The sequence below is a fragment of the Oncorhynchus mykiss genome, chromosome 15 (assembly GCF_013265735.2).
Source record: "Oncorhynchus mykiss isolate Arlee chromosome 15, USDA_OmykA_1.1, whole genome shotgun sequence".
In the NCBI taxonomy this organism is placed as follows: Eukaryota; Metazoa; Chordata; class Actinopteri; order Salmoniformes; family Salmonidae; genus Oncorhynchus; species Oncorhynchus mykiss.
In genome coordinates, this window is record NC_048579.1 from 18,822,766 (window position 1) to 18,835,217 (window position 12,452).

Below are 12,452 nucleotides of genomic sequence, written 5' to 3' on the forward strand. Positions count from 1 at the left end.
CCACTTGCATTCCTTGTGCATGGACACTATATATACAAACGTATGTTGACACCCCTTCAAATGAGTGGATTCGGCTAATTCAGCCACACCCATTACTGAAAGGTGTATAACCTCAAGCACCCAACCATGCAATCTCCATAGACAAATATTGGCAGTAGAATGTCCTTATTGACGAGCTCAGTGACTTTCAACGTGGCACCGTCATAGGATGCCACCTTTCCAACAAGTCAGTTCCTCAAATTTCTGCCCTGCTAGAGCTGCCCCAGTCAACTGTAAGTGCTGTTATTGTGAAGTGGAAATGTCTAGGAGCAACAGCGGCTCAGCCGTGAAGTGGTAGGCCACACAAGCTCACAGAACGGGACCACCGGGTGCTGAAGCGCATAAAAAGCGCATCTGTCCTAGGTTCCAACACTCTGTAAGCAACTTCAGCACAAAACTGTTCGTCGGGAGCTTCATGAAATGGGTTTTGATGACAACCCTAAGATCACCATGCACAATGCCAAGCGTCGGCTGGCGTGTTGTAAAGCTCGCCACCATTGGACTCTGGTGCAGTGTAAACGCGTGATGAATTATGCTTCACTATCTGGCAGTCCGACGGACAAATCTGGGTTTGGCGGATGCCAGGAGAACATTGCCTGCCCGAATGCATAGTGCCAACTGTCAAGTTTGATGGAGGAGGAATAATGGTCTGGGGCTGTTTTCCATGGATCGGGCCCATTAGCTCCAGTGAAGTGAAATCTTAACGCTACAGCATACAATGGCATTCTAGATGATTCTGTGCTTCCAACTTTGTGGCAACAGTTTGAGGAAGAACCCTTTCCTGTTCCAGCATGACAATGCCCCTGTGCATAAATCGAGGTCTAGAAATGGTTTGTCGAGATCGGTGTGGAAGATCTTGACTGGCCTGCACAGAGCTCTGACCTCAACTCCATCGAACACCTTTGGGATGAATTGGAACGCCCGACTGTGAGCCAGTCCTAATCGCCCAAAATCAGTGCCCAACCTCACTAATGTTCTTAAGGCTGAATGGAAACAAGTTCACGCAGCAATGTTCCAACATCTAGTGGAAGGCCTTCCCAGAAGAGTGGCGGCTGTTATAGCAGCAAAGGGGGGGTCTGACTCCATATTAATGCCCATGATTTTGGAATGAGATGTTCAACTAGCAGGTTTTTAAATTGTTTAAATGAACCTTTATTTAACTAGGCAAGTCAGTTAAGAACAAATTCTTATTTACAGTGACAGCCAATCAAATGACAAAAGTCCTCCTGCGGGGACGGGAATAATAATAAATATAAGACAAAGCACACACCATGACAAGAGAGACAACACAGTAACACATGACAACACAGCATGGTAGCAGCACAAAACATGGTACAAACATTATTGGGCACAGACATCAGTACAAAGGGCAAGAAGGTAAAGACAACAATACATCACGCAAAGCAGCCACAACTGTCAGTCAGAGTCTCCATGATTGAGTCATTGAATGAAGAGATTGAGATAAAACTATCCTGTTTGAGTGTTTGTTGCAGCTCCTTCCAGTCGTTAGCTGCAGCAAACTGAAAAGAGGAGTGACCCAGGGAGGTGTGTGCTTTCAGGACCTTTAACAGAATGTGACTGGCAGAACGGGTGTATGTGGAGGATGAGGGCTGCAGTAGATATCTTAGATAGGGGGGAGTGAGGCCTAAGAGAGTTTTATAAATAAGCATCAACCAGTGGGTCTTGCGACGGGTATACAGAGATGACCAGTTTACAGAGTATAGAGTGCAGTGATGTGTCCTATAAGGAGCATTGGTGGAAAATCTGATGGCTGAATGGTAAAGAACATCTAGCTGCTCGAGAGCACCCTTACCTGCCGATCTATAAATTATGTCTCCGTAATCTTGCAAGGGTAGGATGTTCATCTGAAACAGGGTTAGTTTGGCAGCTGGGTGAAAGAGGAGCGATTATGACAGAGGAAACCAAGTCTAGATTTAACTTTAGCCTGCAGCTTTGATATGTGCTGAGAGAAGGACAGTGTACCGTCTAGCCATACTCCCAAGTACTTGTATGAGGTGACTACCTCAAGCTCTAAACCCTCAGATGTAGTAATCACACCTGTGGGGATAGGGGTATTCTTATCCACATTACCTATGTTTTGGAGATGTTCCGAACAAGGTTAAGGGTAGAGAAAGCTTGCTGGATACTAAGAAAGCTTTGTTGTAGAGCATTTAACACAACATCTGGGGAGGGGCCAGCTAAGTATAAGACTGTATCATCTGCATATAAATGGATGAGAGAGCTTCCTACTGCCTGAGCTATGCTGTTGATGTAAATGATGTAAATTGAGAAGAGCGTGGGGCCTAGGTTTGAGCATTGGGGTACTCCCTTGGTGACAGGCAGTGGCTGAGACAGCAGATTCTCAGACTTTATACACTGCACTTTTTGAGAGAGGTAGTAAAACAGGCAAAAGACACCTCAGAGACACCAATACTCCACAAGAAGGGAATGGTCTACCGTATCAAAAGCTTTGGCCAAGTCAATAAAAATAACAGCACAACATTGCTTAGAATCAAGGGCAATGGTGACAACATTGAGGACCTTTAAGGTTGCAGAGACACATCCATAACCTCAGTGGAAACCAGATTGCATACTAGAGAGAATACTATAGACATCAAGAAAGACAGTCAGTTGATTATTGACAAGTTTTCCAACACTTTTGATAAACAGGGAAAAATAGAAATAGGCCTATAATAGTTAGGATCAGCTTGATCTCCCCATTTAAATAAAGGACGAACCGTGGCTGCCTTCCGAGCAATGGGAACCTACCCAGAAAGGAGAGAGAGGCTTGGCGATGATGATGGGGGCTGCAACCTTAAAGAACAAAGGGTCTAAACCATCTGACCCAGATGTTTTTGGGGGGTCAAGTTTAAGGAGCCCTTTATCACCTCGGACTCAGTGACTACCTGCAGGGAGAAACTTCGTAGCGGGGCAGGGGAAAAAGAGGGAGAAGCATCGGGGAGTCACATTAGAAGGGGTGGGAGATGAGTAAATGTTGGACGGGCAAGGAGGCACGGCTGAGTCAAATAGGAATCCTGACTTAATGGAGTGGTGATTAAAGAGCTCAGCTATGTGCTTCTTGTCAGTAACAACCACATCATTAACTTTAAGGGACATGGGCAGCTGTGAGGAGGAGGGTTAATTCTCCAGGCCTTTAACCGTTTTCCAGAACTTCTGCTCCTTAAAGTAACTAACTTTTGGCCTTCCAGATAGCCTGAATGCACTTATTTCTCATTTGCCTGAGCAAGAGCCAGTCAGCCTGAGTATGCGTGAGCCTTTTGCCAAATGCAATTCTTGAGGTGTCCACATACTTTTGGTTTTGTAGTATCTATCTATCTATCTATCTATCTATCTATCTATCTATATATATATATATATATATATATATATATATGCAGTGGGGAGAACAAAGTATTTGATACACTGCCGATTTCACAGCTTTTCCTACTTACAAAGCATGTAGAGGTCTGTCATTTTTATCACAGGTACACTTCAACTGTGAGAGACGGAATTTAAAACAAAAATCCAGAAAATCACATTGTATTATTTTTAAGTAACTAATTTGCATTTTATTGCATGACAGAAGTATTTGATACATCAGAAAAGCAGAACATAATATTTGGTACAGAAACCTTTGTTTGCAATTACAGAGATCATACATTTCCTGTAGTTCTTGACCAGGTTTGCACACACTGCAGCTGGGATTTTGGCCCACTCCTCCATACAGACCTTCTCCAGATCCTTCAGGTTTCGGGGCGGTCGCTGGGCAATACAGACTTTCAGCTCCCTCCAAAGATTTTCTATTGGGTTCAGGTCTGGAGACTGGCTAGGCCACTCCAGGACCTTGAGATGCTTCTTACGGAGCCACTCCTTAGTTGCCCTGGCTGTGTGTTTCGGGTCGTTGTCATGCTGGAAGACCCAGCCACGACCCATCTTCAATGCTCTTACTGAGGGAAGGAGGTTGTTGGCCAAGATCTCACGATACATGGCCCCATCCATCCTCCCCTCAATACGATGCAGTCATCCTGTCCCCTTTGCAGAAAAGCATCCCCAAAGAATGATGTTTCCACCTCCATGCTTCACAGTTGGGATGGTGTTCTTGGGGTTGTACTCATCCTTCTTCTTCCTCCAAACACGGCGAGTGGAGTTTAGATCAAAAAGCTCTATTTTTGCCTCATCAGACCACATGACCTTCTCCCATTCCTCCTCTGGATCATCCAGATGGTCATTGGCAAACTTCAGATGGGCCTGGACATGCGCCTGCTTGAGCAGGGGGACCTTGCATGCGCTGCAGGATTTTAATCCATGACGGTGTAGTGTGTTACTAATGGTTTTCTTTGAGACTGTGGTCCCAGCTCTCTTCAGGTCATTGACCAGGTCCTGCCATGTAGTTCTGGGCTAAACCCTCACCTTCCTCATGATCATTGATGCCCCACGAGGTGAGATCTTGCATGGTTGGAGTCCGTTTGATTGTGTGTGTGGACAGGTGTCTTTTATACAGGTAACGAGTTCAAACAGGTGCAGTTAATACAGGTAATGAGTGGAGAACAGGAGGGCTTCTTAAAGAAAAACGAACAGGTCTGTGAGAGACGGAATTCTTACTGGTTGGTAGGTGATCAAATACTTATGTCATGCAATAAAATGCAACTGAATTACTTAAAAATCATACAATGTGATTTTCTGGATTTTTGTTTTAGATTCCGTCTCTCACAGTTGAAGTGTACCTATTATAAAAATTACAGACCTCTACATGCTTTGTAAGTAGGAAAACCTGCAAAATCTGCAGTGTATCAAATACTTGTTCTCCCCACTCTATATATGTGACATAAAGGCACATGCATCCTCAATTGCATAAGTATGCGCGCGTGTGTGCCCACGCACTGACGCACACAGACCCACAAACACACACACACACACACACACACAAGCATGCACTCAAAGACTATAGACCCAACCCAGAGTAAAACGTTCTGTGGGAAAAAAACAGCATATATATTCTCCAAATAGAGTTGCTAGATGGAACAATCACTTGAGTTACATGAGAATTGTACATCTGTCAGTAAGTACAGTGCAGAGCTGTAACACTACAACAGTAGCCTACATGGCGTTACAGATGATGACAGAATCCGTGTTTGTCTTGAAAGAAAGGCTCCGGTGTATAAAAAAATAATAGCCACTATTCTTCAAAAAATGAAGCTATGCTGTCAAAGCACTACACTACACATCGTAACTTGTATAGCTATTCCTGATCGGAGGACATCATCTTAAAGGAATGTGCCACAACAAAACATGAAGGCCGTAAATGAATACCTTAAAAACACATTGTTCCTTCCTACTTTCCTTGAAGTTATCACTGACTTACTGTAACACAAATAGATAGGCGTAAACAACAGTGCTCGGCTATGAAAAGCAAACTGACATTTACTCCTGATGTACTGACCTGCTGCACCCTCTACAACCACTGTGATTATTATTTAACCCTGCTGGTCATCTATGAATGTCTGAACATCTTGAAGAACGATCTGGCCTTAATGGCCATGTACTCTTATAATTTCCACCCGGCACAGCCAGAAGAGGACTGGCCACCCCTCAGAGCCTGGTTCCTATCTAGGTCTCTTCCTAGGTTTGTGCCTTTCTAGGGAGTTTTTCCTATCCATTGTGCTTCTACATCTGCATTGCTTGCTGTTTGGGGTTTAAGGCTGGTTCTGTCTAAGCACTTTGTGACATCTGCTGATGTAAAAAGGGCTTTATAAATACATTTAATTGATTGATTGATTGATTGAGTTTTATCACACAGCTTTCACCAATCCAGCAACGCTAGATCAGGGATTTCTTCAAGGAAGGGAGGATGCATGTTGATAGTATCCATCCACTCTATCGATGTTTCCTCAGTGGCTTGTCCTCTTTAAAGTAGCCAATGCCTTCCTCCCCCTGGCTGGAACGTATCAAAGGCAAGAAGCAGGGGGAGAAGAAAAGAGGGGGATACATGGTAGGAACAGGATGGCTGGATCGAAGGAGGAAGTAAATAATTCAAGGAGAACACCATGTCTGGCTGGATAATCAATGTTCCTTAGCGGTCAGGGAGATTCATTTATAAAGGCCCTCAAAGAGACTGTATGAAGAAGATATGCCTTAGGCATAATTGATTAGATTTGATTGACATCATCATCACCACTCATATCTAATATTATCATTACCACAATTATTATCATTACCACTGTCATCAAAAGCAGCAGCACTACCACCACCATTATCATCACTGCCACCACCACCATTATCATCACTGCCACCACCACCATTATCATCATCACTGCCACCACCACCACCATTATCATCACTACCATTATCATCACTACCATTATCATCACTACCATTATCATCACTACCATTATCATCACTACCCCCGTCATCATCTTCACAATCATTTGCTTTACTTGAGGTCAGAAGTGACATTTCAGTCAGTCCTCTCCTTTTTCTGTGATTAATCCATATCCTTTAGAGAGAACTGGTCAGTGCTGAGCAGGACATAAATCTACAAGCTTACAAGATGACTAGCGGTCGGAGTGAAATAGTCACTAGATTTAAAGAAGGATTCAAGAAGGGAGAGGGAGAGGAAGAGAGAGGAGGGGAAGGGACATGAGGAGGAGAGAGAAGAGAGGAAGAGACATGACAGGAGGAGAGAGAGAAGTGAGGAAAGGACATGAGAGGAGGAGAGAGAGAAGTGAGGAAAGGACATGAGAGGAGGTGATAGAGAAGTAAGGAAAGGACATGAGAGAGAAGAGAGGAAGGGACATGAGAGAGAAGAGAAGAAGGGACATGAGAGGGAGAGGAGAGAGAAAGAAAGAGAGTGAATGAGAGTACAGAGGGAATGAGAGACAAAGAGAGAAGAGGGAGGACCAGAGAGAGAGAGCGAAAGAGAGAGAAAAAGAGAGAGCAGAACACAGTGCTCTTTAATAAACTGTAACCCGGGCGTCCCAGTCAACAGCAAATCACTTCTCCAGGATGTAAAGCAACATGCTCGTTCAAAATATTCAATTTGAGGTGGATATAACATAACCTCTCTCTCTGTCACGCCTGCTCCCGCTCCTCCTCCCTGGCGCTCAAGGGCGCCAGGCTACCCGTCATCATACACTCCTGTTACCAACAATACACGCAGCTGCGCTCATTGGACTCCCCTGGAATCCTTCACTCTGTCTGTTCCTTGTTTGTGTTTCCTGTGTCCGCATTGTTCCATATTGTGATTGTTATTTACCCGTGTGCTGACGCTGTTCCTGTCTCGTTCCATGTCCGTTCCATATTAAAATGTTTGACTCCCCGTATCTGCTTCGCCTCTCCAGCATCATCCCTTGACACGCTCTGTGTGTAGCTAAATCTATAGAATTAAATCAGTTTAACTTACTTTGTCTGATAGGTCATTCTAGGACAACAGAGAACATAATATGTAGTTGAGTTGCATTTCCCACACTCAAATACTGTTAAAAAAGACCTATTGTGTCAATAAGAGGGTTTCCTTTTAATAAAGAGTGATCTGTCAGTATGCAAATACATTATTCATTACTATTGATGGCCAGTGAGGGTCTTATTTGAAGTTAAATTCTCTGGCAGAATGTTGACCTTCGGTGACGAGTGAGTGAGATTTCAGCTTAGCCAGGCTACACATGCCCACACATATAGGACCAGCCCCAAACGTCATAAGAGAAATCAGCATCAATCGATGCACAAACCTGCCTGTCAGTATCTATCTAACCTGGTAGGCTCTGACTCCTGAAACTCTCTGGGAAAAGTCTACATTTGAGCATTTCATTTTGCAATGGCTTTGAATTGAAAGGATGCATTGAGAAATAGCAATGTGGCCCAGAGTGATTCCAATGATGACAGATGGACCAAACTGCTTGCTTTGTATGAAGGCAACAGACAAACAGATCCCTCATGGACTAATTTAAAATATCCGCCTTGGCAGTAGTCAATGTGCTTTAATTGAACTAGCATCATCTGCCAAGATCCATACAGTAGCAGTTAGTAGAAATATCCTAACGGATCACAATATTACTCTGTTCTTTTTCTCCTTCAGCAAATTTGACTGCAATAATGGACTTCTTTTACGGGGGGCTAAAAAAAACAATCTGCCGCTCGATACGAGGTCCTCAAGGCAAAATCACCGCCTTTGATTAATCACTAATATTCTGGACCAATATAGAGCCAAAATTGAGTCTGCCAAATAGCTGTGATAAGTGAGTGCGAGGGGTAGCCTATTCAGTCCTCATGCTTCAATATCTTTGAGGCATTCTGTTCCCTTCCGGGGGTTTTTGAGTGAAACTGCATCTAGCCACTATGCTAAAAGACTACTGATACTGACCACTGTGGAGAGAGAGGGACAGAGATAAGTGTGTGTGTGTGTGTGTGTGAGTGTGAGAGAGAGAGAGAGAGAGATGAAGAGAAGATAGATGAAGGAAATGCCAGGGGGAAGAAAATAGTAAAAAAATAAAGAGTGAGTAGAAGATAAGAAAAGAGAGAGAAAGTGAATGTACAATAATGAGTTAGGAGGGAAGCAAAAAATTACTACAAGAAAGAGAGAGAGGAGAAAGAGAGAGAGGAGAAAGAGAGAGAGGAGAGAGAGGAGAAAGAGGAGAAAGAAAGAGAGGAGAAAGAGAGAGAGGAGAAAGAGGAGAAAGAGAGAGGAGAAAGAGAGAGGAGAGAAAGAGGAGAAAGAGAGAGGAGAAAGAGAGAGAGGAGAAAGAGAGAGAGGAGAAAGAGAGAGAGGAGAAAGAGAGAGAGGAGAGAGAGGAGAAAGAGAGAGGAGAGAGAGGAGAAAGAAAGAGAGGAGAAAGAGAGAGGAGAGAAAGAGGAGAAAGAGAGAGGAGAAAGAGAGAGGAGAAAGAGAGAGAGGAGAAAGAGAGAGAGGAGAAAGAGAGAGAGGAGAGAGAGGAGAAAGAGAGAGGAGAGAGAGGAGAAAGAAAGAGAGGAGAAAGAGAGAGAGGAGAAAGAGGAGAAAGAGAGAGGAGAAAGAGAGAGGAGAGAAAGAGGAGAAAGAGAGAGGAGAAAGAGAGAGGAGAAAGAGAGAGAGGAGAAAGAGAGAGAGGAGAAAGGAACTGCATCCACTCACTGATCTTATAACCCAGCTTTTCGGCGTGGACCCTCTTTGCCAGGAACTGTCCCTCAACCAGGGCTCGGATTTCCCCCTGGGCGGAGAAGCCGGCTACCTGAGCGGGACGACAGGGATGGGGAACACAAAGAGAGGCTTTTGGAACGCAGGCAAAGGAGCAGGGGAGTAGATGGGAGATTCCTGCCCTTACAGAACTTTCTTTGACTGGGGGAATGGAGAGCCTCATTCCCACCGGGCTAAGTCCCCACCCCTTCTGACCTCTCTCCTCACATCACCCTGTATGACGTCTCCTAATCCTCCGGCTTGAAGGAGTTCACAAGGATAAGGAAAAGCGGGTGACAGCGATACTGTAGCCTCGCGTGACTTATCTTTGTCTGTCTTGGACAAGGGCTCCGGTTGCTGTTTTGAAACCATTCATTGGTCAATAAAACATTGATCGATAAAAAAACTACATGCATTAATCTCTTACTTATGAATTACTTATGTGCTTGTACATCTTTTCATTTAGATGGAAACAACAGAGAACTACCGTTTCCAGTTTTTCATTTGAATTGCAAATAGAATCCCATCCATAATTTGACTTCCTTTCAATACACAGCAGAGTCTTTGCACTGACCTTCGTATTTTCTTTGTCAAATCTGTGAACTCCGACTGCAGACGGTGTGATTTCCATGGCATCAAAATAAATCCCTGGAAGAGAACGTTAGATGCCAGCCCATTCAGAATCAGTCAGCACCACATCAAAATAAATCCCTGGGAGAGAACGTTAGATGCCAGCCCATTCAGAATCAGTCAGCACCACATCAAAATAAATCCCTGGGAGAGAACGTTAGATGCCAGCCCATTCAGAATCAGTCAGCACCACATCAAAAAAATCAAGCCGCTATCTGAAAACCCTGCCATTATCTGAATAAATCTGGGGCCTACAGTCTCTAAATCAATCCAACTTGATGACTAAAACAAATCTACTGATAGATACAGCATGTTTGACTTCATCACCTATGTTCCCGTAGTTCCCTATTGGTGTAGTCCTCAGGACCGAGGAGAAGACTTCCCATGACCCTCCAGCACACTTGTTTCTGATCCTCTCTCTGGTCAGGGAGCCATTCTTATAGCTGGCAGGAGGCATATAAATATACACACACACACACACACATTTACCTGGGCTGACATACCATCATTTAGTATAATTGAATTCAAAGCAAGCCATCTACAGTAAAAGCCTGAGCATCCTTCCCGATTTTAATCTCCTTTGTGTATCAGCTATTATGAGTAAAACCACTTATTTTATAATACTCTATTTTACCGTAGATTAAAACATTATGGAACAGGAGTCATACAGACAGAAGATAATGATTAGTAAAAGATGTCAATGTCACTTGGTGTGTGTGTGTTTGTGCACTTGTGCAAGGTTACCAGTGGCACAATGACAAGTGGCAAATTTGTTTTGGACTGTCTGTGACAGAGTTATAGTTCAACAAAGTCTCAAGGAATTCAATTAAATGTCAATGCCACATAACGATCGTTAGCATTAGGTACCAAGGTTATTGCAGTTGTGTTTTTATATTCGTTTTTATTTTGTTTTGTTATTTATGATTTAGTTGTTTTCAGATCCACTTTACTAGTTTTTATTTAGTTTAAGTTTTCTAAAAACAGATATTTCATTTTTATATTATTTAGTTTCAGTTTTAATTTAATGTTAGGGACATAAAGGGCCTCCTGAGTGGCGCAGCGGTCTAAGGCACTGCATCGCAGTGTTACGGCGTCACTCCAGCCTGGGGTTGGATCCCGACCAGGAGTCCCATATGGCGGTGCACAATTGGCCCAGTGTCGTCTGGGTTAGGGGAGGGTTTGGCCCAGTGTCGTCTGGGTTAGGGGAGGGTTTGGCCCAGTGTTGTCCGGGTTAGGGGGGGTTTGGCCCAGTGTCGTCCGGGTTAGGGGAGGGTTTGGCCCAGTGTCGTCTGGGTTAGGGGAGGGTTTGGCCCAGTGTCGTCTGGGTTAGGGGAGGGTTTGGCCCAGTGTCGTCCGGGTTAGGGGAGGGTTTGGCCCAGTGTCGTCCGGGTTAGGGGAGGGTTTGGCCCAGTGTCGTCCGGGTTAGGGGAGGGTTTGGCCCAGTGTCGTCCGGGTTAGGGGAGGGTTTGGCCCAGTGTCGTCCGGGTTAGGGGAGGGTTTGGCCCGGGTTAGGGGAGGGTTTGGCCCAGTGTCGCCCGGGTTAGGGGAGGGTTTGGCCCAGTGTCGTCCGGGTTAGGGGGGGGTTTGGCCCAGTGTCGTCCGTGTTAGGGGAGGGTTTGGCCCAGTGTCGTCCGGGTTAGGGGAGGGTTTGGCCCAGTGTCGTCCAGGTTAGGGGAGGGTTTGGCCCAGTGTCGTCCAGGTTAGGGGAGTACATGTATGCCATTTAGAACATGCTTCTATTACCAGGTCAGTTGTAGTACAGTGGAAATAATCTTTGTCATGAATCATGTACGGTGCATTCAGAAAGTATTCAGACCCTTTGACTTTGCCCCACATTTTGTTACGTTACAGCCTTATTCTAAAATTGATTCAATTATTATTTTTCCTCATCAATCTACACACAATACCCCATAAACAAGGTGAAAAATGTATTTAAAATAATTAACAAAAATACCTTATTTACATAAGTATTCAGACCCTTTGCTGGATCATCCTTGAGATGTTTCTACAACTTGATTAGAGTCTACCTGTGGTAAATTCAATTGATTGGACATGATTTGGACACCTGTCTATATAAGGTCCCACAGTTGGCAGTGCATGTCAGAGCAAAAATCAAGACATGAGGTCAAAGGAATTGTCGGTAGAGCCCCCGGGACAGGTTTGTGTCGAGGTACAGATCTGGGGAAGGGTACCTGCACTGAAGGTCCCCAAGAACACAGTGGCCTCCATCATTCTTAAATGGAGACTCTTCCTAGCGCTGTCCGCCAGGCCAAACTGAGCAATCAGGGGAGAAGGGCTTTGGCCAGGGAGGTGAGCAAGAACCTGATGGTCACTCTGACAGAGCTCCAGAGTTCCTCTGTGGAGATGGGAGAACCTCCCAGAAGGGCAACCATCTCTGCAGCACTCCACCAATCAGGTCTTTATGGTAGAGTGGCCAGATGGAAGCCACTCCTTGGTAAAAGGGTTGGCAGCACACTTAGAGTTTGCCAAAAGGCACTTAAAGACTCTCAGACCATGAGAAATAAGATTATCTGGTCTGATGAAACCAAAATTGAACTCTTTGGCCTGAATGCCAAGCGTCACGTCTGGAGGAACCCTAGCACCATCCCTACGGTGAAGCATGGTGGTGGCGGCAGCA

General features: G+C 44.7%; 1 protein-coding gene across 6 annotated transcripts in view; it reads right to left on the reverse strand.

Annotated features, from left to right (window-relative positions):
- xylb (xylulokinase homolog (H. influenzae)) overlaps positions 1-12,452 on the reverse strand; it is a 62,188-nt gene that overhangs the window by 35,896 nt on the left and 13,840 nt on the right. For 5 of the 6 annotated variants that reach the window (XR_005036057.1, XR_005036058.1, XR_005036059.1 and 2 more), the window contains exons 13-15: positions 10,142-10,257; positions 9,759-9,832; positions 9,143-9,239 (exon numbers count right to left, since the gene is read on the reverse strand). Coding sequence is in view for 3 of the 6 variants with exons in the window: in XM_036943978.1 (XP_036799873.1) it covers positions 9,143-9,239; positions 9,759-9,832; positions 10,142-10,257 (287 nt within the window). In the remaining 3 variants the exon portion in view is untranslated. The other variant, XM_036943980.1, reaches the window with a different exon arrangement.